Consider the following 25,595-nt stretch of genomic DNA (forward strand, 5'->3'; position numbering starts at 1 on the left):
ATGGTTTCCTTTGCTGTGCAAAAGCTTTTAAGTTTCATTAGGTTCCATTTGTTATTTTTGTTTTAATTTCCATTTCTCTCAGAAGTGGGTCAAAAAGGATCTTGCTGTGATTTATGTCATAGAGTGTTCAGCCTATGTTTTCCTCTACGAGGTTTATAGTGTCTGGCCTTACATTTAGGTCTTTAATCCATTTTGAGTTTATTTTTCTGTATGGTGTTAGGGAGTGTTCTAATTTCATTCTTTTACATGTAGCTGTCCAGTTTTCCCAGCACCACTTATTGAAGAGGCTGTCTTTTCTCCATTGTATATTCTTGCCTCCTTTATCAAAGATAAGGTGACCACATGTGCATGGGTTTATCTCTGGGCTTTATATCCTGTTCCATTGATCTATATTTCTGTTTTGTGCCTACTGGCACAAAATCAACATACTGTCTTGATTACTGTAGCTTTATAGTATAGTCTGAAGTCAGGGAGCCTGATTCCTCCTGCTCCGTTTTTCTTTCTCAAGATTGCTTTGGCTATTCAGGGTCTTTTGTGTTTCCAAACAAATTGTGAAATTTTTGTTCTAGTTCTGTGAAAAATGCCATTGGTAGTTTGATAGGGATTGTATTGAATCTGTAGATTGCTTTGGGTAGTATCGTCATTTTCACAATGTTCATTCTTCTAATCCAAGAACATGGTATATCTATCCATCTGTTTGTATCATCTTTAATTTCTTTCATCAGTGTCTCACAGTTTTCTGCATACAGGTCTTTTGCCTCCTTAGGTAGGTTTATTCCTAGGTATTTTATTATTTTTGTTGTAGTGGTAAATGGGAAATGTTTCCTTAATTTCTCTTTCAGAGTTTTTGTCATTAGTGTATAAGAATGCAAGAGATTTCTGTGCATCAATTTTGTATCCTGCTACTTTACCAAATTCGTTGATTAGCTCTAGTAGTTTTCTGGTGGCATCTTTAGGATTCCCTATGTAGAGTATCATGTCATCTGCAAACAGTGACAGCTTTACTTCTTCTTTTCTGATTTGGATTCCTTTTGTTTCTTTTTCTTCTCTGATTGCTGTGGCTAAAACTTCCAAAACTATGTTGAATAATTGTGGTGAGAGTGGGCAACGTTGTCTTTTTCCTGATCTTAGAGGAAATGGTTTCAGTTTTTCGCCATAGAGAACAATGTTGTCTATGGGTTTGTCATATATGGCCTTTATTATGTTGAGGTAGGTTCCCTCTATGCCTGGAGAGTTTTTACCATAAATGGGTGTTGAATTTTGTCGAAAGCTTTTTCTGCATCTATTGAGATTATCATATGGTTTTTATCCTTCAATTTGTTAATATGGTGTATCACACTGATTGATTTGCGTATATTGAAGAATCCTTGCATTCCTGGAATAAACCCCACTTGATCATGGTGTACGATCCTTTTAATGTGCTGTTGGATTCTCTTTGCTAGTATTTGGTTGCGGATTTTTGCATCTATGTTCATCAGAGATATTGGCCTGTAGTTTTCTTTTTTTTGTTACATCTTTGTCTGGTTTTGGTATCAGGGTGATGGTAGCCTCATAGAATGAGTTTGGGAGTGTTCTTTCCTCTGCTATATTTTGGAAGAGTTTGTGAAGGATAGGTTTTAGTTCTTCTGTAAATATTTGATAGAATTCGCCTGTGAAGCCGTCTGGTCCTGGGCTTTTGTTTGTTGGAAGATTTTTAATCACAGTTTCAATTTCAGTGCTTGTGATTGGTCTGTTCATATTTTCTATTTCTTCCTGATTCAGTCTTGGCAGTTGTGCATTTCTAAGAATTTGTCCATTTCTTCCAGGTTGTCCATTTTATTGGCATAGAGTTGCTTGTAGTAATCTCTCATGATCTTTTGTATTTCGGCAGTGTCAGTTGTTACTTCTCCTTTTTCATTTCTAATTCTGTTGATTTGAGTCTTCTCCCTTTTTTTCTTGATGAGTCTGGCTAATGGTTTATCGATTTTGTTTATCTTCTCAAAGACCCAGCGTTTAGTTTTATTGATCTTTGCTATTGTTTCCTTCATATCTTTTTCATTTATTTCTGATCTGATCTTTATGATTTCTTTCCTTCTGCTAATTCTAGAGTTTTTTGTTGTTCTTTCTCTAATTGCTTTAGGTGTACAGTAAGGTTGTTTATTTGAGCTGTTTCTTGTTTCTTGAGGTAGGATTGTATTGCTATAAACTTCCCTCTTAAACTGCTTTTGCTGCACCCCATAGGTTTTGGGTCGTCGTGTTTTCATTGTCATTTGTTTCTAGGTTTTTTTGATTTCCTCTGTGATTTCTTCAGTGATCTCTTGGCTATTTAGTAGCATATTGTTTAGACTCTATGTGTTTGTATTTTTTACAGTTTTTTTCCTGTAATTGATACCTAGTCTCATAGCATTGTGATGGTCCACACTTTGAATAGCAAAGTTTCTAGAACACTGGATCTCAACCTTGGTTGCACATTTGAATCACCTGGGGTATTTTTTTTTTTTAAGAAGATGTTGTGGGTAGGAGTTTATTAATTTATTTTATTTATTTTTGCTGTGTTGGGTCTTCATTTCTGTGTGAGGGCTTTCTCTAGTTGTGGCAAGCGGGGGTCACTCTTCATTGCGCTGTGCGGGCTTCTCAGTGTCATGGCCTCTCTTGTTGCGGAGCACAGGCTCCAGATGTGCAGGCTCAGTAGTTGTGGCTCACGGGCATAGTTGCTCTGCGGCATGTGGGATCCTCCCAGACCAGGGCTCGAACCCGTGTCCCCTGCATTAGCAGGCAGATTCTCAACCACTGCCCCACCAGGGAAGCCCTGGGGTATTTTTTAAAAGTACTTATGCTTGGGTCCCACCCACAGAGATTCTGACTGGTATGGGATTTGGCCACCAAAATGTTTTTAAATCTCCCAGGCGTAGCCAAGGTTGAGGACCACTGTTCTAGAAAAACTGACATAATGTATCCACCTATGGAAAAAAAGAATAACATGACAGAGGCAGAAGGAACAGCTTATTTTTGTTTGTTTACTAAATATTTCTAAGTTCATGTGAATGCCACTTATTTTCTCAAATATTAGAAGTATTTAAGAAACTCAAAGTAACCATTAAAGCTTATTCCAACAGATATTCCATTCCCAGAGTCTAAGAGGGAATCTCCCCTAACTATAAACAGATGAAGCTGGCGTAAGAGAAATCTACCCAGTTGTCTCTCTGTTATATTCCCAGACTCTACTTCATGAAACAAAAAACACTGAAAATGTGGGGGACACTTTCACACCTCCTCTTCTGCCCACTGACTCAGAGATGATCATCCTTCTATCATGCTGGTGCAGGATACCCAGAGTACTTTTCTTTACACACTCCCATCAATCATTCTACCTCTGGCAGAAGTACATTGTATTTGGGGAAGTTTGATGCCCATAATTATACACAGTGATGGAGACGAAGAACACACTAATGGCAGTGCCTCTCTAAGCCGCCTTAGGATATAGCTGGACACACATAGTATGGATATATTTTGCCTTGGAAAGTAAAAAGAAGTATTTTCTTTTACTTGGTGAGTAAAAAGAAAAAAACTGGCAGCCTGTAAAAATACTATAAATCAAAGGAAAGTCAAAATAATCTTTATGGCCCAAAAGAAGATGATACCTCTGAAAATTATCTACTTCAGAATCAAAAGAAAATGTCCAGAACTACTGGGGATCATCAATAGACTAAAAACACAGACTCTATCAAGCAGGAAAAACAAACACTAATTAGGAAAGGACAGGAGGAAATGTAAAGAAAATCAGATGAGATAAGAAAGAAACTTAAAACTAAAGATGCAACAGCAAAATCAAAACCCCTAATAGAAGTAGTAAAATGCAGAATCGATACTGCAGATAATCAAATGAATAATGAGAGACTAACTTTAAGCTACCAAAAAAAGGACAACAAGCAGATATCATAAATCCAACATGCAGATATAATTCACAAAGAAGAGACCAAAGTAAGTGGAACAGAATCAGATAAGACAGGAAAATATTCTCTCAGTGGAAAAATATCAGTGTATGCAGACTGGAAATGCTTTTTAACATACTCACCATTAGCAAGTTTTCTTAAATAAAGGGACATAAAAAATTGTCTATAAGCATTCAAGCTTAAAAGACATAAACTTAAAAAATGAAAAAACAGAGAGACTACAAATTTCTCTTCAATACTTAGCAAAACCAGATATTAAATAAAGCAATGTCTATAGAGTATTAAAAGTAAAATTGTTCCCCCAAACTTCATATGCTAACTTACCTTATATCTGAATACAACTGTATGGGGAAATGTGTGTTTGAGGCAGTTGGAAGGATAGATGATGAGAATAATCCAGTTGAGAAGAAGAAGTAAACTAGATTGTAAATTGTATAAATTTCAAGGTGGGAGGGAATAGGAGATAAACATAATTGAAAAGAAAACTTCCTTATTGCATTATGAGGAAAAAACAGTTGCAGATGTAGGCATATGTTTATGTTTGCATGTTTCACAGGAGGGAAGTTGAGTGAATTCTTTCTGGTGACATATTTTCCTTTTGAAGTAGAAAGCATCTGCTAGGTGACTGTGAAAAGGGGGGTGTTGGAGAATGGTGAAGAAGATTGAAAAATACTTATTTCAAAAATTGAAAACATTCAGTAGAATTGGGAGGAGGTGTTGAAGGTCCACTTGAGTAATGAATTAATTTATTTACTTTTTGGGTTTTTTTTTTTCTTTCTTGGCCACAACATGAGGCTTCAGGGATATTAATTCTCTGACCAGGGATCGAACCCGGCCCCGGGAGTGAAAGTGCCAAGTCCTAACCACTGGACCGCCAGGGAATTCCTACTTGAGTAATGAACTTAAATGGTTACAATCTGCCCTGTTGAATGACTATGTCCTGCAGAGCATGCCTACTTGGGAAGGCAGGGAGAAAGTAGGGACATGGAAGAACCTAACATAAATCTGGTTTTTAAAAATGGGGGTAAAGGTATGAATAAAACTAAAACAGGGAAATTAAGGTATTTAGAATATTAGCAAAAGTACTACTAAAATTACAGGGTATGAAATCAGAATAGGATCAGGAAATAAAGATAACATGGATAGAAAAAAAAGTAGAGAGGTCAAGTAGTTGAACAAGCAAGTAAGGAGTGAAGCTGTGGTCAGAGAGCAAAATGAATGAGTAAGTGAACAAGGTGCAGTGAAGGAGGTCATAGGACGTGGGAAGGTCAGGAAACTGGAAGTCAGGTTCTTAATTATGTCATGTACATAGGCTCTCATGGCACTCAGGAATTGTTAACAACTTCCATATCACTATACTTTGATATTCTATATATAGTTGACCCTTGAACAATGGGGGATTAGGGGCACTGACCCTCTTCACAGTTGAAAATCCACGTATAATTTATAGTCAGTTGTATCCGGTTCCACCATCCATGGATTCAACCAACCACAGATAATGTAGTGCTGTAGTATTTACTACTGAAAACATTCATGTATAGGTAGACCGTTCCAGCTCAAACCTGTGTTGTTCAAGGGTCAATTGTATACTTTTAAAGGAAGAATATTCAAAACAGTAGAAAGTTCACATCCTAAGAGTGAAATTCGGAAAGCATCTACAATAGTGTAACTGGGAACTTAATAAAGGCATTTCCCCTTGGATTTTCAAACTACTTAGAGCAATGACTATTATTTGTACAAATTATCATGAGTTAAGACAACTAAGTTCTACTGCTTAAGTGTATTTCCTCCATCACAAAACTAAGCCAGTCCTCACCTTCACAAAGCAGATGCACAAGAGAAAAATAAAGATTAAACATTCTTTCTCCCGCTTCTCCCCAATCTGCCCAAATCTTTTATAAAGTTATAAACAACTTTATGAGTGAGGTATCTGCCCAAATCTTTTATAAAGGTATAAACAACTTTATGAGTATTACTGCTAATTATGGATTGTACAAACAAGTATAATATTACAATCATAAATTTAATTAAAACAAAGAGACATTCTTACCAAAGGAAGGTGACTCCCTGCCATCCTCTAGTCCCGAATCTCTCTCTCTGTCTCTCTTTCTGTGTTTATGACCACGATGCCTGTGACGTCGATGGCTTTTTCTTCCTCCCAGGGGCACATGAACTCCAATAAATAGTGTCCGATGACCTTCATCAGAAGTAAATACACAAATTAAACTCTAAATTATTCTAAGGCACAGAAGATGATTATTTACATGTTAATGGAAACCCAATCCAATTCAATTCAGGAAATAGTTTTTGAGTATTTATAATGTGATACACTTGGGGCTTGGCATTGTACTTTGGTACACAGGTCTATCATAAACACCTACAATACTAATTATTTGGTTATACTATATTTTATAACCACCATTAATTTATTAGCTATCATAATAATCTCTCTGTGTCTATTCCCCATAGTTTATAATTATACTTCTTTCATTAACATTTTTTTTTGTTCTATATTCTCCCTACACTCAACTAACTAGTTATCTCACCAGTTCCCTTCCCTTCACGGTTAACTCTGTGAAACAATCACTATCTCTAATAAAACAGATTTCACCAAGGTCTTAGTAATGCCAAATCCCATAGGAGTTTTTTTCAGCTCTATTGTTCCTTTCTGTGGCACTTGATACCATTGACCATTCTTTTCTCTACGATTTAAATTTCTCTTGGTCTTCCTCCTCCTCCTTTTTTTTTTTTCTTCTCATATTGGTTTCCTTTTCTGGCTTTTCTTCTATTTATTCATTCAAGATTGGGATCCCTAGGACTTGACACCAGATCTTTTTCTTAGACTGCAGACTTATATATCCATCCATCCACCTATTAGACATATTTACCTAAACATCCTTCCCACAGGCATGTCAAAGTCAACATGTCCACGGAACTCATCCTTTTCTTTGTCCCCCAAGTAACTATCATCTATCTCAGTAAATGCATCATCTATCCAGTCATCTCAAAGCACATCCAATTTGTCACTAGGTCCTCTTTTACATCTCTTGAATCCATGCTCTCTTCAATATCCCTAGTGCTGCTGTCTTAATTTGGACCCTCATGTCTCACCAGGACTATTAGAACATTCTCCCTAGCATTATCTTTTCTAATTCCATTCTTGTCCCACTTAATCCATCCTGAATATTGATGGCTTTTTTTTTCCAAAATGCAAATCTGCCTACATTACTTCCCTGCTTTAAACTCATTCATTGCTTTCTGTTGCCTATAGGATAAAGTTTTTTACTCTATAAAGCCAAACAATACCTGACATCTGCCTATTTCTCCAGGCAGGCTTCTAAATCCACTCTGCCACACATACTATAAGCCAGTGTGTGCCCTTTCATTCCTGAATTGCCAGGTGTTCTCAAGTCTCTCTTTTACTTAATGCTGCTCTTATTCTTCCAACTGTATGAAATATCTTTGACTTTCCTGATTATCTGATGCATACCTAACTCACCTCCCAAGTCTCAGCTCAAGGATTATGAGATCTATGAAATTTTGCATACCTCCTCAGTCTAAATACAGTTGACCATTTTCCTGCTTAGGATCCTCTAGTGCTTAATCATATACACCAAAGCACAATAACCCTTGATTGTAGCTGTTTGCTTACAAGTAGTTTTCTTATGAATCTTCCTTAGGGAAGGCCCATGTGTTAGTCATTTTGTATCTTTAGCACCTTGCACAGTGCCTGGCATACAGCAGATGCCTAACAAATGTTTACTGAAATGAACAACTTATTGAGTGGTACTGTGCTAGGTATCAGGGATACAAATATGAATAAGGCATTATTTTATTCTTACAAATCAGCAGGTTTCAGCCTTTCCAACTTATGTAAAAAGTGGCATTCACAGTGTGATATATTGCTCTGGGTGTCCTCTAGACATACGTATTAGAATCAGCGAGAAGATGTGAACCCATCCCCCCAAACAGACATGCATTAATCTATATACTCAACAAAATTGCAAATTTCCAACATCATTATTTTAAAAGAACTTGGACAATCTAAAATATATACAGAAAAACTTGAAAGAAAAATCACCAGCATTATTTACAATTGCCAAGATATGGAAGCAACCTACATGTCCATCAACAGATGAATGGCTAGAGATGTGATACATATATATATATATATATATATATATATATATATATATATATTCACAAACATAATATTGAGCAAAAAATATATAATTCCTTTTTTAAGATTTAAAGATAGAATAACTAAAATATATTGTTCAAGGATGCATGCACAGCATGCACACTCAATACAAAAGTCAGAATATTTGTTATTTCTGGCATAAAGAAGAATAGGCGTTGTGACTGGGGAGAGGCACATGAGGAGCTTCTGGGGTGCTAAAAGTGTTCTGTTTCATAATACAAGTTTTTGCTTTAAAAATGTTTATTAAACTTTGTACATAAGCTTTCTGCACTTTTCTGGATGTATGCTTCATTTCACAATTTAAAAAATTTTTAAAGAAACCAAAGGAAAAGAGTTTTAAGACGGGTTCAGTTAGCAGTTTATATGCTACAAAGGAGTCAAACAAGATTAATACTAAAAATTTGCCATTACAGTTACAAATTAATATTTATCTGTAACTTTCTTGAGATCAGTTTCAGTGGATAGGGAAATGGATAAAAATTGAGGAAGTTTAGACAGTGACTATTTCCTAGAGCTAAACTTTAAAGATTGCAGAGGTTTCTAACAATTACTAATTAAGATAACCATTCCTGGACAGACAAAGGTAAGGAGCACCATGCACCAGGCTGGCAAGTCCAGAGGGTCTGCTTGGGAATAGTGAATATTGCCTTTGTTTGTGGAATGTGAATCTGATGGGCAATTGCCAGAAGTAACATCCTAAGAAGTTGCCAAGTCAAGGTAAAAATAAACAATCTGAAACTATATCCAAATATATTCAGATAGGAAGAGGATACCAAGACAACACAGCTGAACTCATGTCTTGAGAACATTAAATGCAAGGAAGACTAGCCTGAAGGAATTTCCTGAGGCAGAATCTTGCAGAGCTGGTTAAAAAGTAAAGACCCATTTGGGTAAATACTATGAGTATAATTGCTGGATTATATGGTAAGCTTATGCTTACCTTTGTTAGAAACTATCAGACTATCTTCCAAAGTGGCTGTATCATTTTGCATTCTGGGAGCAAAGAATGAGAGTTTCTGTTGTACCACATCCTTGTCAACATTTGGTGATGTCAATGTTTTGGATTTTAGCCATTCTAATAGATGTGTAATGGTATCTCATTGTTTTAATTTGCAATTTCCTAATGACACATGATGTTGAGCATCTTTTCATTTGCTTATTTACCACCTGTATATCTTCTTTGCTGCGATGTCTGTTCAGATCTTTTCCTATTTTTGTAATTGGATTATTTGTTTTCTTATTGTTGAATTTTAAGAGTTCTTTGTGTATTTTGGATAACAGCCCTTCATTAGGTATATTTTGCAAGAGTATTCTCCCAGTCTGTGGCTTATCTTTTCAATCCTATAACAGTGTCTTTCACAGAGCAGAAGTTTTAATTTTAAAGAAGTTCAATTTATCAATTTTTCTTTCATGGATTGTGCTGTATAATGCTGTATATAAAAAGTCATCACCAAACTCAAGGTCATCTAGATTTTCTCCTATGTTATCTTCTAGAAGTTGCATAATTTTGTTTTACCTTTAGGTAAATGATTACCTTTCAGTAATTTTTGTGAAAGGTGTAAGATCTGTGTCTAGATCCTAATCTAAATACTAATTTCCTCACTAGGCATTTGTCCCAGTGAGTTGAAAACTAACGCCCACACAAAAACCTGCACATAAATGTTTGTAGAAGCTTTATTCATAATTGTCAAAAAATGGGAAACAACCAAGATGTCCTTTAATAGGTGAATGAATAAACAAACTGTGGTACATCCATACAATGGAGTATTAATAAACAACGAAAAAAGATATGGAGGAACCTTAAATGCATATTGATAAGTGAAAGAAGTCAATGAAAAAGCTACATACTCTAAGATGTTAACCAGCATATGACATTCTGGAAAGGGTAGAACTATAGAGACAATTTAAAATATCAGAGATTCTAAGGGTTCAAGGAGTGGGGTTAGGGATGAATAGGTGGAGCACAGGGCATTTTAAGAGAAGTGACACTACGCTGTATGATACTGTAATGGTAGATATGAAATATTATACATTTGTCAAAACCCATAGAAATACAAAAAAAGAGTAAATCCAAATGTCAACTATGGAGTTTAGTAATAATAATCTATTAATATTGTTTCATCAATGGTAACAAATGTACTACACTAATGCAAAATGTGTATAATAGGGAAACTACGTGCAGGGGAGAAAAGGAGCATATGGGAACTCTGTACTTCCTGTGCAATCTCCCCAAACCTAAAACTGCTCTAAAAAGTAAAGTCTTTTAATTTTTAAAAAAACTGTGTTTTCATGGTCATATATTTCAGGAAAATTTGTAAATATAAGATACCTTCGTGGTGGTGGGGGCACTTGTGTGTCTGTGAACATTTTTGGGAAACTAAGAGGAAACAGAGTTGGAGATATATTTAGGTTGGGTTTAAAGGAACATATTTATGTGATTCACAATCACTTCCATATATGAGTAAATTATTGTTAGCTATCCTGACTATCCTAAAGTAGAAATAGTTTCCAGTGGTCTAGTACCCACTGTGATAAAGTCACCTGACATTGTGCCACAAATGTTCAGGGCTGAAGTGGTGTGACAATATGCAAAGGAATCACAATTTGCCTAGTATTGGAAATATGTGGACAGTGGAAAAGAAGCAAAGTTTCAATTGCATAGGGCCAGAGTTAGTCTTTGGAAAATTCTTCCAAATCTTCAGGTAATATATGCAAGAAGCTTGATAGAAGTTTTAAATTTTAAGACAACTCTGAAAATTTTCATGAAATTGTAAATAAGTTGTAAAGATGAAAATAACCTTTCTAGACTATAATTAATTTAAAAATTTAATTAATCATGATAAAGACAGAATTAATTTTTCATATTCTCAACAGAAAATAATATTTTAAATTCCTTGACATTAAAGGTCAATAATGTAGGGGGAAAATATTACAGAGGTATGTCAGGAAGTTATGTTACAGAGGTATGTCAGGAAGTTATTTAAAATATTATGCTATTTCTCCAAATGTTATGATTTTGTGCTATTTATCAGTTTCCAAATAAGTATTTGTTTTGATTTTTCTCATTAAAACTAAATATTCTGGGCTTCCCTGGTGGCGCAGTGGTTGAGAGTCTGCCTGCCGATGCAGGGGACGCGGGTTCGTGCCCCGGTCCGGGAGGATCCCGCATGCCGCGGAGCGGCTACGCCCGTGAGCCATGGCCGCTGGGCCTGCGCATCCGGAGCCTGTGCTCCACAGCGGGAGAGGCCGCAGCAGTGAGAGGCCCGCGTACTGCAAATAAATAAATAAATATTCACCTTTGTACATAATTTGAATTCAAATTTTGAATTCTTTCTCTTAGAGAACCCCCAAAATGGCATAAGCTTCAGGCCCCACAAAGCCTAAATCTGTCCCTAATATGACTTACGTGTGGGCAGCTCCCAATTTTCTAACTCCAGCTCAAACCTCTTTCCCAAACTCCTAACTCGCATACCCATCTGCTTACCTGACACCTCCACTGCATGTCTAAAAGACATCTCAACATCAACAAGTTCAGGACTAAACTCCTAATCTTACCCAGCCCAACCCCCTCCAATAAATTGCTCCCTCCCAATCTTGTCCACCTCAATTGATGATAAAACATTTTTCTAGTTACTCAGAACAAAAACCTTGGAATCACTTTAGACTTCTCTTTTTCTCTTAAGCCTACAACCAATCCATCAGAAACTCTGTTGGAACAACTTTCAAAATATATCCAAAATTTGTCTGCTTATTATTTCACTTCACTGCTCTGGTCAGGGCCATATGACACCCAACCTGAATTACTGCATTAGCCTCCAGACAGGTCTTCTTGAGTCTACATTAGCCCCTACAATCTGTCCTAAACACAGCAGCCAGTGTGGCCCTCTGAAAAGACAAGTCAGATTATGTCATTCCTCAGCTAAACCTTCTAATGTTACCCTATTTCACTCAAAGAAAAGGCCAAGGTTTCCCTAATGCTCTATGAGGTCCTCTGCGATCTGCATGTCTCATTCCTGTCATCTCTTCCATCTACTCTCCTTCTGGTCTCCCCATCACTCCACTTCACTCTAGCCATACTGGCTTCCTTGGCATTCCCACTGCCACCCAGGAACTTACCATAGTAAGTTTTTTACTTATTATGCTTAGTGTTTAATTTCTAGCTTCTCCCAAAAGTTTTAAAATTTCAGAACAGCAGCGATTTTTAACTTGTTCATTGATGTATTCCAAGTATCTAGAAGAGTGCTTGATAGTTCTTGGTGCTTAATAAAATTTTATTGTGCATGTAAATCTTCACACAGAGATGATACTTTAAGTAAAATACATAGACAATAGACGTAATGATGCATTATGCTACTAAATACACTAAGAGACTTAAGAATGGAAACAAAGCTAATGGCCACAAATTTCATAGCAACAATACTGAAATTGCCACAGTTTAGGGCTATGAAACTACAAAGGAAATATTTTCATGTTTCTGTACGGGTAGAGACTTATAAAGCAAAGAAAACTGGAACCTGGGTTAAAGGACAAGCTTTGGAAGTTAAAGGCTGACTGAATAGATAGAGACCTTCAAAGAGATAGATACTTATCCCCCAGATTTATACGTTCACATTTCAAAAGATAATAAGGCCCCAGAGCTACCGGTTTGTATTCCAAAGGGTTTAACTGGGGACCTTCCCCTTGTCTTCCCTGCTATTTGTTTACATAAGGGAGGAAAGATTGCCCTGCCTCTCAAGGTGGAAAGGAGACAGCTATATAGCAGTTTCTATATAAATTCCCAGATTCATAATTTTGGGGCTCCCTTCCTGTGCATATAACCTCCTAGTTCTCATCACATCACCCTGAAGGGGACGAATGGGGCATGTGGTTATTGTTGTAAGAAATAATAACAGTTCTCCTTTGATCCAGAAACCTCATCCTTGCTTTTAGGACAGATTAAATAAATATATGTATTAAAAATTTATCAATATGTTTAGGAGATTTTCTACAAAGATTATATGAGATAATATAACTGGTATAAAATACTGAACATGGCGCCTGTCACATGATAGACACTTGCACTTGTGTTAGTTCCCTTCCCCCTTCAAGCTGCTCCCCTTCAGAGGCTTGAAGAAGAATGAAGGCAAAATAAAATTTCCTGTCCTATTTCATTGTCTTCCTGCTTTTCTATACATTGCCAACTTTTCTAAGCCCAACTATAATAACCCTGGCCTAAGGAATTAGAGAATCACCTTAGATCCTGTGGAACACAGTATACAAATAACATTTCCAGGTTAAGGTTATAAAATTTACCTACACTATTATATCCAAAATTTAATAGACGTCACTTAAGAACATAAAGAATTCAAGAAACAATGATAAATGTCATGGTTCTGAAATGAATTGACAATTATTAAACCTAACTGGAATTATTTTTCAAGATTATATAGGGAACAATTTTTATTTTATAGTAAATAAAGACCAAAAATTTAGTTTAAAGAAGGAATCTTTTCAAATGAGCATTTCTTAAATTAGTCAAAGTGGTCAACAAGAATTAACTTTATATCATATTTTTAAAAACCCGAATTAATAAAAATACAGATAATTTAGATATGAACATATTTTGAATAAGTGAGAATGGAACAATGTGCTGTTAAGAGAAAAGATTTTTTTTGAAATAAGCACGGAACCCTAGAATTTATTCAGAATTTACCTGTATGTCAGTTGAGGGAAAATACAATTTCCCCATTAGAAAAACAAAGGTTCATTAAAGGTAACACTGCTTTCTGAACACAAATCTTGCTAACAAATCCTGGATTTTTTGACACAAATTGTGTGGAACTATCTTGTCGAGCAGGTCCAGAATTATTGTAAATATTTTTATTGTATAAGAAATACCAGTACTGAAACAACACTTTATGTAGCTGTGGTCATAGTATACTGTTTACAAAATGCAGTGAGGAAAGAGATGCATTTGGGGATGGAAAGGAATCTTACTATGATTAATAATAATAGTAATTACTCTCCTTTATTTAGCTGGCAGGGAAGGGGTCAAGCTATCTACTCTTGAAGAGAACTGTGTGTTTTTTCTGTGAAATGAATATACACAGCTGGTGCATAATTACTGAGTTGCTACAGCCTTTATTTAGACATGTCAATCATGGGAAAAGGTCAAGTACATTAAGCCAAATAAGCATGTGATCTTTAATTCCATGGAGACTCTAACAGAGTCAGAAAACACCCCAAGGCATCATTTATCATAACATATCAAAGAACTCTAAGTCCTAGAGAAATTCTCTGCTGAGGGACAGCAATGGAGAGAAAGAAAAGAGACCTAGAGGGTGTAAGTGAGCGTATGTGTGCATTGCCAAGAGATACTATTAGGCTACTTACTGCACTGTTGTTTCTTGTGTTATTTTGCTGAAAGAATAAAAAAGTCACACCAATGCGGTCACAGTCACCTGACCCTAGGGCCGTATTTTTAATTATTACAAAACAAAGGGCCACATGACTGTGACTATTCTATACGGAAAATAAAAGTCTTAAAAGTACTAAAGTTGTTCATCAAAGGAACCATAGTTCTGAGATTTACTAGTTTAGAAGATACTGTGGCATATTTTAAAAAATACTATTTCTTATAAGCTTATAACACTATATTGAGCAAAACATAGTAACTAAATTACTGTGTATCTTGCAATAGCAGTGTTATTTTTCATCTTAGAGCACAATAAGCCTCAACATTTCTTGATTAAATGAATCCTAATAATATATATCTTCTAAGAAAAAAAAGAAAAGACAGGAGAATTCCCCATTTTTATAGGCTGTAAGACAGCTCGATGTTGGATGTTTACAGTGCTCAAAGGGAGGCTAATACAAATTAGTCAAGAAACAGGATAATAAGAAATGCTTATAGGATATGATCCCTGCACTTAAGATAGCCATTTAGTTGCTCAAAAATCAAGTTCAACAAAGAAAACAGCACGAAATGATACAAATGAGAAGCAGAAAACAATAACAATCTGCATTAAAGCTAATGTTCTTGTGTTGTATCAGGCATTAAATGCTGTAGGAGTTCATAAATAGAGTGAAATCAAAGATAACCTGGGCCATTAAGGAAGGTTTCAGGGAGAAGGACTTGAGTCTTAAACAAAATAGGTTTTGGATTAGCAGAGGAGTAGGAAATCTAGAAAAAGAAGATAATGTGCACAAAAACAGAAGAACAATTTTGGGTGATAATCTGAGGTGCATGTTAGAGCAGGGGAAAAATAAGGTGAGATAGAGCATGTATTTTTATAATCACAAAAGCTTGCCATTTCACTATTATTTTAAAACATTTATGTCTTGCTGTTTTTACAAGAGGGAGAAAAGACATCAACATATGTTCTGGGATACTTTTAAAAAATGAATGTAAAAGACAACATGGTACCCCCCATCTCCTCAACCTCATTTTAATTAAATTATGATTTCTGAACAGCCCTGCCACTTTGCTTCAGGGAAATACGTAGAAAATAAGCAAAATTTTAAAACTGTAAAATTTTCCAGATTTAGTTTTGCCTTGTATTAATCTGAAAGACACATATAGAAAGTGGCTCATTCTGGGAACTGTGGTAATTAAGGACAGAAGGGTTGCTTGGAAAAGCTGAAGACTTGTTGAGGAGAAAAACAGATTTCCATGAAGACAGTTGATGGAATTCAACTGTGAAACTGGAGGAATGAAACAAAACATCTGAAAGCAAAGATGGAAAATACTTGGCATTTCTGCATAGATGTTTACAAATAATAAATAGTGTTGCAGATTTTTTTAACGGCCACAATATTTTAGCAGCTTCCCCCATCAAATGGTAGAATCTATTCTTCTAATCCTTGAACCCCGGCTTGATCTTTGGGACATTAGCACATGTGATACAAAGACTTAGAGAGAGCTTGTGCCCTGGTTCTTCCCTCTACTGCTTCTCGGGACTTTCGTGCCACCATGTAATCAAATGTATCAAATCTATCTAATTTTATCACATACAATTGCCATTATACATTCTCTTAGCACCTCACATTTCCTTATAAAATTTTTCAAAATTTTGATTAAATAGCTAATTGTATAATCAGGTAATAATGCCTATGATAGGCTCTATAGGCAGTAATATGGTCTGTCTAATCATGTTCACATTCCCAGTACCTGGCATATTAAAAGCTCAATAAGTGTTGAATAAATAAAAGAATGACAACAAATCCAAACTCTTTTTTACTCATTTTATGCTGGAGTAGGCTGGAAAATTCAAAAACTGGCTCAGAGAAGGAGAGAGAACTTTGAGGAAGATAGGATTTGTACTGGCAAGTGAAAAATAGATAGCATGCCTTGTGAAGGGAGGCACAAGCACACAGAGCGTCCAGAGATATATGTACCTTGTTTTTATCGGGAAGTAAACAGAATTTTTATTTCCTTAAACATCCATTGTTTAATGAATGCTTTATTCATTAAATGCTTTATTCATTGCTCATGAATAAACATGCATTTATACTGCTATAGAAACAACGTTTCTTTTTTTTTTTTACATTTTACAGGAAATTTTAGATGAAGACAATGACTTTACCTGACAGCAGTGGTGTGCTGGAACTGGCTTACACCAGTTCGCCAGAGTTAGTCGTGCACATCTCTTCCTAACTCTGTGTACAATGAAAACACTTCAGCAATGTGAAAGCAGCCATGAAAATTGGCAAATGCTACAAATTAAGACTATGGAGGCAGCAGGGAGGAGAGAGGGAAGGAGGGTTATCAGAACACCACTGCCTGGTACCTGGTGGGTACATAAAGATGGAACTTCCTAGTTTTTTAAGTTGTTGACAATTTTATATACCCATAAGTAATCTGATCAATTTACCTTAATAAGGCTGACTTCACTTTCTAGAAAGATCCACTTGTGCAGTTCTGTAATTACGTGGATATTTAGTAAGTACCCACTTCTGAGTAAAAAGGATAAAATAATTATTTGGGGCAATGCAAAACCACAGAGCTAAGATGATGTTGAAAAGTGAAATTAAGGGGCATCCATTTTCATCCTCTCATTTACATAGAATCCTAAGAGCCTCTTAGGAAAAAGGGAAGCTGAACCCAAATCGCTTTGCTTTGAGATTTAAAACCATTAAATCATTTCTGAAGGAGTATAGTGCCCTAAATGAAGACAAGCAGGAATGGATAACAGCCCCCCACTTCCACTCCCCATTAAGAAGAAACATCATTGATGGGAGGAGGGTCTGGACCCTTTTCCAAACTCAACAGCAGCCACTAGATTACTGCGTGTGTCTGTGTGTGTGTCTGATTTTAATGGCCCATTTTGTGACTTATGCTAAAGGCCTTTTTGACAAAGTCACTTTGGTACTAAGGAGCTTACTCTGAATGGGGAAAGGAGATGCATGCGTGCCCTTACAATAAGGGAAATAAAAACCTTGAAGTATAACGCTTAAGGCTCAAGGCAGGTTTTGGTATGTATGTATGTGGAGGAGGAGGTTGTGTAGCTGACTGGATAAACATGTACAGATAAACCAGGAAGGATCAACAGCTTTAATGGACAGGGCCTTGCACCAAATGATAGTGGGTAGTCACAAACTCCAGTGCAACTTGCATCATCCCAACTCCGTGGATGCCACCAGACTTCTAATTGCTGGTAGAAGATACTGAGATTAATAGGCTAAGCTCTCCAGGATTAAACACTTGTTGAAATCAACCATGAGGGGCATATCTAGTTTGTAAGGTCCATATTTTTGTCTCTTTTTTTTTCACTGCAGTATTACTAGTACCTGGAGTAGTGTCTGACACTTAATAATACGCATTAAATAGAGTTGGAGGAATGAATGAATGAAGGAATCTGAAGTCCCGTTAATTCTCACTGAGGGTGGCAAGAGGTTAGAGATATTAAGGACTGATTAAACCATTTAGTCTAAGTAACCCTATGGAACCTTGGAAGGAGAACCCCAGGACAAATGTCATACTTTCAGAATATCCAGGCAGGTGGTTCCTCTGCGTTATTATATTGTCAATGTTAACCAAATATGGCCTAACTTTATATCTCAAGATGATAAAGCCAGACATACACTTTCCATTAAGAAATTTATATCTGGTGATATTTTTTGCCACACCTACTCTACTTCAAATTTCTTTCTTCCTCATGAAAGGTAAAGAATAAGTTTCTGTGCTTTTCAAGAGGCATGAATCATTAATAGGACATTTTTTAAACCATTTATACAGAGCGAGCAGTCCTTTTCAAATTCAAAACTAATGAACTTTTCTTGTCAGAGAACTGAAAAACTTAAAGGTATTTAAATATTAAGCAAAGTTAACAAGAAATTTAAATTTTAAAGCATACTCTGGAAGTTCACTTAAAGATCACAGAATTTAGAGATGGAAAATTCTTCAGAGAGCACTTGATTCAGACCTCTCATTTTCACATGTGAAATAAACAGTAGTTGAAGAAGTTATCCCAATATTTCTAAAACTAAACATTTCTAAGTAGTCATATCCAATAGGGAAATTTTAACATCTTAGTTTATTTTCCTCATACAAAACTCTCCTATTTCTGTGTAACATAAAATGATGGTATATTTCATCTTCCATATAACCATCTTTCGTATACTCTTGAGTTAGCAGTCATGTTCTTTCAACATATTCCCTTAGCATTTTCCTCAACTAATATTTGTATAGGATGACCTCTACTTTAGTCATATTCATCTTCTTCAGTGTGTCTACCTTAGGTTTATTCATTGTGTGAAAGTCCACAAGACACATATGGAACATTTTGGATACACCCATATGGACTCCTACAACACTCACAGGTGGAAATAACATTCCAGGAAGTGAATCATCCAGAGAGAGAATGAAGAATAAGAGGAAAAAAAAAATCAAGGATAGATATAGAGAGAAACCAATAGTTAAAAGATAGATGAGAATTGTCAAAGGTTTGAAGAAATAGATGGAACTTCTCATATTATGTCAATGGGAGTATAAAACATAGATCAAAATTTTTAACTGTATAACTTTTTGACCCAGCAATCCTCCTGAGAATTATATCAGTAAAGTGCACAAGAAGACATATACAATAATTCATAGCAGCTTTGTTTAAAAGAGATAAATGAGAAATAAAATGTCCATTGATAAGGGATTGGTTAAATAAAGCACAGTACAATCATGCAATGAAATACTAAGCATAATTAAAATGGACAATATCAATATTAACATGGAATGATGTTGATTTTTTTAATGAAAAGAGAGTAGTTGAAAAGATTACAAATTGTACCATAATTTTACTTATATGTAATTTAGTTATAATTACATCTGTTTATGATATATAATTAAATTATATTCTTTTATAATATTAATTCTGTAATTCTGTTCAGAAATATTGTATTTCTTCTAAACAGTAGGTTTTGGGGGTTGTTTTGTTTGCCTTCTTTATACTTTATACTTTTTTATATTTCTTGGATTTTTCTAACTCAAAATAATTTTTTGTTTTAAAATAGTTTTAAACAATAAAACGATTTTAATTTTGGGAAAAAAACATAGAAATGTCAGGCAGAGTAAGAGGGGCCAGTGGATAAAATAGAAAAAAATACCAAGGAAGACTACCTGAGAAGAGAAGCCAAGGGAGGGGTATGAGAGAAGAGAAGGAAGATCTAAAAACAAAGGTATAGTCAAAAGTTTTAAAAGCAACTGAGACTTCAAAAGGGCTGACAACAGGGGATCACTATACTTGGCAATTAAGAGCACTTTTTAAATAGAATGCATATTAATAAACCTTAAGAGAATATTAAAGTGAGATAGCATGAGAGAAATAGTATTTCAACTTAGTAAACATGACTTTCATTTTCATGATCAGTACTGTTAAGTGCATTGGTGTTGCAGACACTATACTTTTGTATTAATCACTGTGATATCATAAAATGCTTTCCTGCCATATTGTCATCTAATTACAAAACAGCAATTTATCATTACATGAAAAAAATTGAGTTATACAAAGGAAAAAATAGGTACAATTGTAAATAATTTAGCTAGATATTAGAAATCCTTTTTCTAATAAGACTGTAATACTTTTTGCACAGATGCTCCAAAGGTAATTTAGAAGCAGCTTTGAAAGTAGTCAAAAAAGAATATTCATAGTCAAGATATGGAAGCAATCTAAATGTCTGTCAACAGATGAATGGATAAAGAACACATGGTGCGTGTATATATATATATATATATATGTATATACATATATATAATGTATAATATATATAATGAAATATTACTCAGCCATAAAAAAGAATGAAGATCTGCCATCTGTAGCAACATGGATGGATGAAACTAGAGAGCATTTTGCTTAATGAAATAAGTGAGAGAAAGACAAACACTACGTTATCACTTATGTGTGGAATCTAAAAAATAAAACAAATGAATATATATAACAGAACAGAAACAGACTCACAGGTATAGAGGACAAACTAGTGGTTACCAGCAGGGAGAGGGAAGAGGGGAGGGGCAAGATAGGGGTACAGGATTAAGAGATACAAACACTATGTATAAAATAGATAAACAACAAGGATACATTGTACAGCCCAGGGAAATATAGCCACTATTTTGTAACATTAAATGGAGTATAATCTATAAAAATATTGAGTCAATATGTTTTATACACCTGAAACTAATACTGTAAACCAACTATACTTCAATAAAAAAAGGATATTCATAATGTTCCTTCTGCAGAGATAAGACAAAAGCTTAATCTACCAGCAGAAAATTAAAATTTTACTTTCTTTTAATCATGATTTCAATCATTTTGGTTTTCTATATTATCTTCCCACCTGAAGCTCTCATTAGGGGTAGAAATGATAGAGAAAGAAAGGAAAAAGAAGTAGATTTTTTCATTGTGCTTTCAGCAGTTCTGACAAACTAAGAGCAGTAGGGATGACTAGGCAGCCAGGAAAGAGGGAGGATAGAATGGGGTAGTGAACAATGTCACCGGGAGAAAGTATAAAAGAGAGCATTCCGAAAAGTAACCTCAGAATACCGGTACACCAAATCGACTTAATTCTATTAAGGTTCCAGTGATGCTAGTACTGATAAAATTATAGGTGTGTGTAATCCAGAAAATCAAGAATATCACCTCTTTCAACTACTATTTAAAACTTGTTCAGTATTATCAGTATTTATCTCAATTGATATTTAAATGTAAACATTTATGTGCCGGGTGGCCACTGTTATTTTTTCCCAAGGAGGTCTAGAACTCAAGTGCCCTATTGACAGCACCAGTATGTAAACCACTTTGGAGAATAAAGAATATAAAACAAATTTTGTTCAGTGCTTATATACCATTAGCACTTAATTAATATTGGTGAATGATGATGACTTCACAAGAGAAGTCCTAATTGACTGGTAGCCCACCCCTGCTTCTATTGTGAGGAGATAACCTGTGGAGGCTATGATCACATGTAGCCAAGGAGCTTTAAAGTAGGATAGCTGTAGGGGAAAGATTAGCAGCTGAAATAGAGATTTAAGAATTTAATCAACAAGTAGACTAAGTTGATCTCCTTCACAATGTCACCTTCATAGTATGATTCCCATACTATTAAACTGTCTAACTAAATAATCAACGCACTTAAGTCTCAGACGTCTGGAAAACTCAAAACAAAAGTATAGTGTTAATATAAACCTACAGAGTACATATTAAGAAGCTTTGGCCATTTGTGGTTTGTCTTCAAAGTATTAAATATTTTCGAAGAAAAATATAGAAGGATTAAAGGAATAAATTCTTTGCTGTAAAATACCCTCTTTTAATATTTATAGGATTATATTTAATGTAATGAAAAGGAATTTCTTTTCATCTACTATCTCTCTAAAATAGCAATTGATTGAAAATGTTACATATACACACACAAATATACAGTTCTCCTTATTCACAAAGGATATGTCTTAGGTCACATTACATAGCAAATACCTCAAATACTGTACTGTGCCTTTGATAGGTAGAGAGTAGTAGTAAATAGAGCCAGACTTATAAGGAACGATGAGGGAGATTAAGAATATGGGCTCTTATTCTAAAATCATCTGCCTAAAAACAGACATCCTAAACTAGGGATGGAAAATACATAATGAGGACCCCTAAATTAAGAAACCATACATTGCAGGATTTCTTAGCCACATATACACATTAGAATATTTGTTACTATACTCATTCAAACACATGTCTATAACTACTTGCAAATGGTCTAATAAACCAAATTTAGAATACTTTAGATCTTTCAAATTTACAACACACTCTAAAAGCAGACTGTAAATAACTAGCAATTACCACTCACTTTAAATAGACAAAATATCATGAATAAATTTATATATCAAAATAAATTGATGTGGGTTACATACAAAAATCATGTGAAACAATTAATATGAAGAAACATGGAACATGATCTATAGCTCACCTGAGAGTTAATTAGGAATAAAAGTAATTCCATTATTACAGACTGTTAAAAAACATTCGCTTATTTGGTTCTTATTTTTAGGATACCCTGGAGAAAAATAGAACAACTCATTATGAAATGTGCATAGGTGGCAAAGATAGTCAATTAGGGAATAAAATTTACTACTGGCTATTTTTTTCTGGAATCTTCAGTATTAGTCTATCTGCCTAATTCCCATCCTCAAATATATCCAAAGTGTTTGGCAGGCAGAATGTACAATTTTAAATGGATCCTATGTAATTAATTAACTTCACTAATTATTACCAATGGACCAAATACCACTTAGAATTGCCGTATCAAGTGACATTGAGCCTGTATCAACAATAGTAAATTGCACAAAAGTTAAAAACCCATAATAGCAGGAAAAACAGTTCTTTTCTTTTTCAAATAAAAGACATTTGGAACATGGAAACAATAAGATTATTCATTCTATGGTGCAGCAGAGACAAGAATTTAAAATAAGAGAACATGAGGTTATTATTAAAACTAGTCTCCAGTGGGACAGGCTTTTCCTTTTGTGGAAATGAATCGTCTAATGGGAATTTACTAACTGCAAAATATCTCAAATTTTTGCAAAATTATTTGGAAAACTATTGTAATAGGGGTACTAATTATCTAATTCATTATTGCTTCATAGGATAGTCTCAACTTTTTAAAAATAGTCATGATTAAGTGAGTAAATATGCCCCAGTCTTCCAGTTAATAAACATCTTGCCCCATTCAGTCACCTAAAAAACAAGGCTCCACATTATGTTTACTTCTATAACATAGTTGTTAAAAGCCCAGACCCTTGTGGGTTTGAATCCCTGCTCTTACACTTGCTAGTAATGGCCTAGGCAAGTCAATCTTTTGTGCTTTAGTTTCCTTATCTGTAAGATGGAGATGATAATAGTACTTACCTCACTGAGTAACTTCAAAAATTAATTCATTCTCCATTATTTGACCTACCTCATGCAAATGTTTAAACTTCATCTCTAGTCACTCTTTACCCGCATGCACACAATCCCAACGTGTTAGCTACACCATATTTGCCATTCCCAGAATATAACGGATCCTTCCTTCTTTGCCTTCAGAACTCTCATTCATCCTTCTAAGCCCATCTCTGTCTCTGTGAAGCCAACTTTTGTTTCTCTCAGCAGAATTCACTTTTTCCTTCTAATGGCAATTTTTGGAGATAAAAGATCAGAAAGAAAAAGATCTAAGCCTAATTTTTGGCTTTTTCTTTATTTTTTCAAATTATTTTCTACTTTGGTTTCAAAATAGTGCATCATAATTATAGGATCAGCACTTACTATCTTCTGTTTTTTAGTGAAAAACACTTTTGACATTACAATGATTATGATCAGAAAAGCATTTTAGTAAACTTAAGAGCTCAGGAATGCATTGGGTGAAATGAAGAAAGTGGGAGGGTATTATCATTAATAAAATTATGTTATATGATAGCTTTGTGCTAGGTATTTTACTTACAGTATCTCTGGACTTTAGGTCCACGATATATTAAGTGGTCCCCAAAAGAAATGAACTAGTAAACCAAAATTTTTTATCTCAAATAAAATGAGCAAAAATATCAAGACAGAGGTATAATTTTCTCTATTAAATTCCTGACTTAAAAGTATTTTACGCTCTGCTAAAAGCAATACAGAATAAAGAAAATGTCTTTTTAATTTAATTCATAGCCAAGATTTAAATATTAGTTTAACTTTTCCATTAAAGTTTTAAATTTATGAATTCCTGAATATCAGATTAAAATGTAACTAGATTTATTTATCTTAGTACAGAAACTCCTATATTTATATGTTAAATATTTGAAAGCTAATTCAATATTTGATGAGTGTTAATTATGCACCTAATTACAGTATATAAACTTAACTTCTTACATGATTAGTGATATATTATTGAATTATATATAAATGAGATTCAATGCAACATATTTTTTTAGTACCTATCTAGTTTAAGAAAAACTGCTGGACTGATACCATGGTAGAATGCAAATACGTATAAGACAAAGATTTGTCCCTCAACAAACTTATAATCAAATAAGAATGATAAGAAATATATACATAATAATAATATAAGAAATGATGTAAATTCAGAAAGAGAGATCTGGAGGAGGAAGATAATTATTCTGCCAGGAGGGATCAGGTAACGCTAATGGATGGGCAGAACGGACATTCTATTCTTTGTGGAGAAGATGAGAAGGCACCAATTTGGTATGGAGCAACAAAAAGGTTTTGAACACAAAAGTTTTAATAATATTCTTGAGGTTTTATTGCATCTTCCATGTCCTCAGACTGTAGAAAAATAGCAGGTATTATTTTAGAAATATGTGCTAAAAGCATGGAAAACAAACAGTCTCTCTCTCAGTAAAGAAGTTCTTTATATATCAGTGATTTGGGGGGAAATTTAACCTGTAAGGAGTAATGCAAGCTATAACAAGTGTAAAGTTAGACAACAAAGGAATATGAAGGATAAAATTGCAGGCATTCTACACCATATACAGAAATTAACTCAAAATGGGCCAAAGACCTAAATGTAAGACCCAAAACTATAAATTAGAAGGAAACATAGGGAAAGGCTTTATGACATTGGATTTGGCAAGGATTTCCTGGAAATAACACCAAAAGCTTAGGCAACAAAAGTAATACTAGACAAATTGGACTATATCAAAAAATTAAAATTTTCTGCATATCAAAGAACGCAGTCAACAGATCAAAAAGGCAACCTACAGAATGGGAGAAAATATTTGCAAATCATATATACCTGATAAGAAGTTAATATCTAGAATACATAAAGAATTCCTACAACTGAACAACACATTAAAAAATCCAGTTAAACAATGCACAAAGGACTTGAATAGACATTTCTCCAAAGATGATACACAAATGGCCAACATGCATATGAGAAAATGTTCAATATCACTAATTATTAGGAAAATGCAAATCAAAACCTGACACCCATTAGGATGGCTACTATCAAGAAAACCTGGAAAACTGCAAGTGTTAGTG

General features: G+C 34.7%; 1 protein-coding gene across 9 annotated transcripts in view; it reads right to left on the minus strand.

Moving 5' to 3' along the window:
* SLC4A10 (solute carrier family 4 member 10) overlaps positions 1 to 25,595 on the minus strand; it is a 312,233-nt gene that overhangs the window by 158,434 nt on the left and 128,204 nt on the right. For all 9 annotated transcript variants that reach the window (XM_067741735.1, XM_067741734.1, XM_067741740.1 and 6 more), the window contains exon 3: positions 5,983 to 6,129. In XM_067741735.1, the coding sequence (XP_067597836.1) occupies positions 5,983 to 6,129 (147 nt within the window). The remainder of the gene's footprint in view (positions 1 to 5,982; positions 6,130 to 25,595) is intronic.

Source organism: Pseudorca crassidens, chromosome 6, assembly GCF_039906515.1.
Source record: "Pseudorca crassidens isolate mPseCra1 chromosome 6, mPseCra1.hap1, whole genome shotgun sequence".
NCBI classification, from domain to species: Eukaryota; Metazoa; Chordata; class Mammalia; order Artiodactyla; family Delphinidae; genus Pseudorca; species Pseudorca crassidens.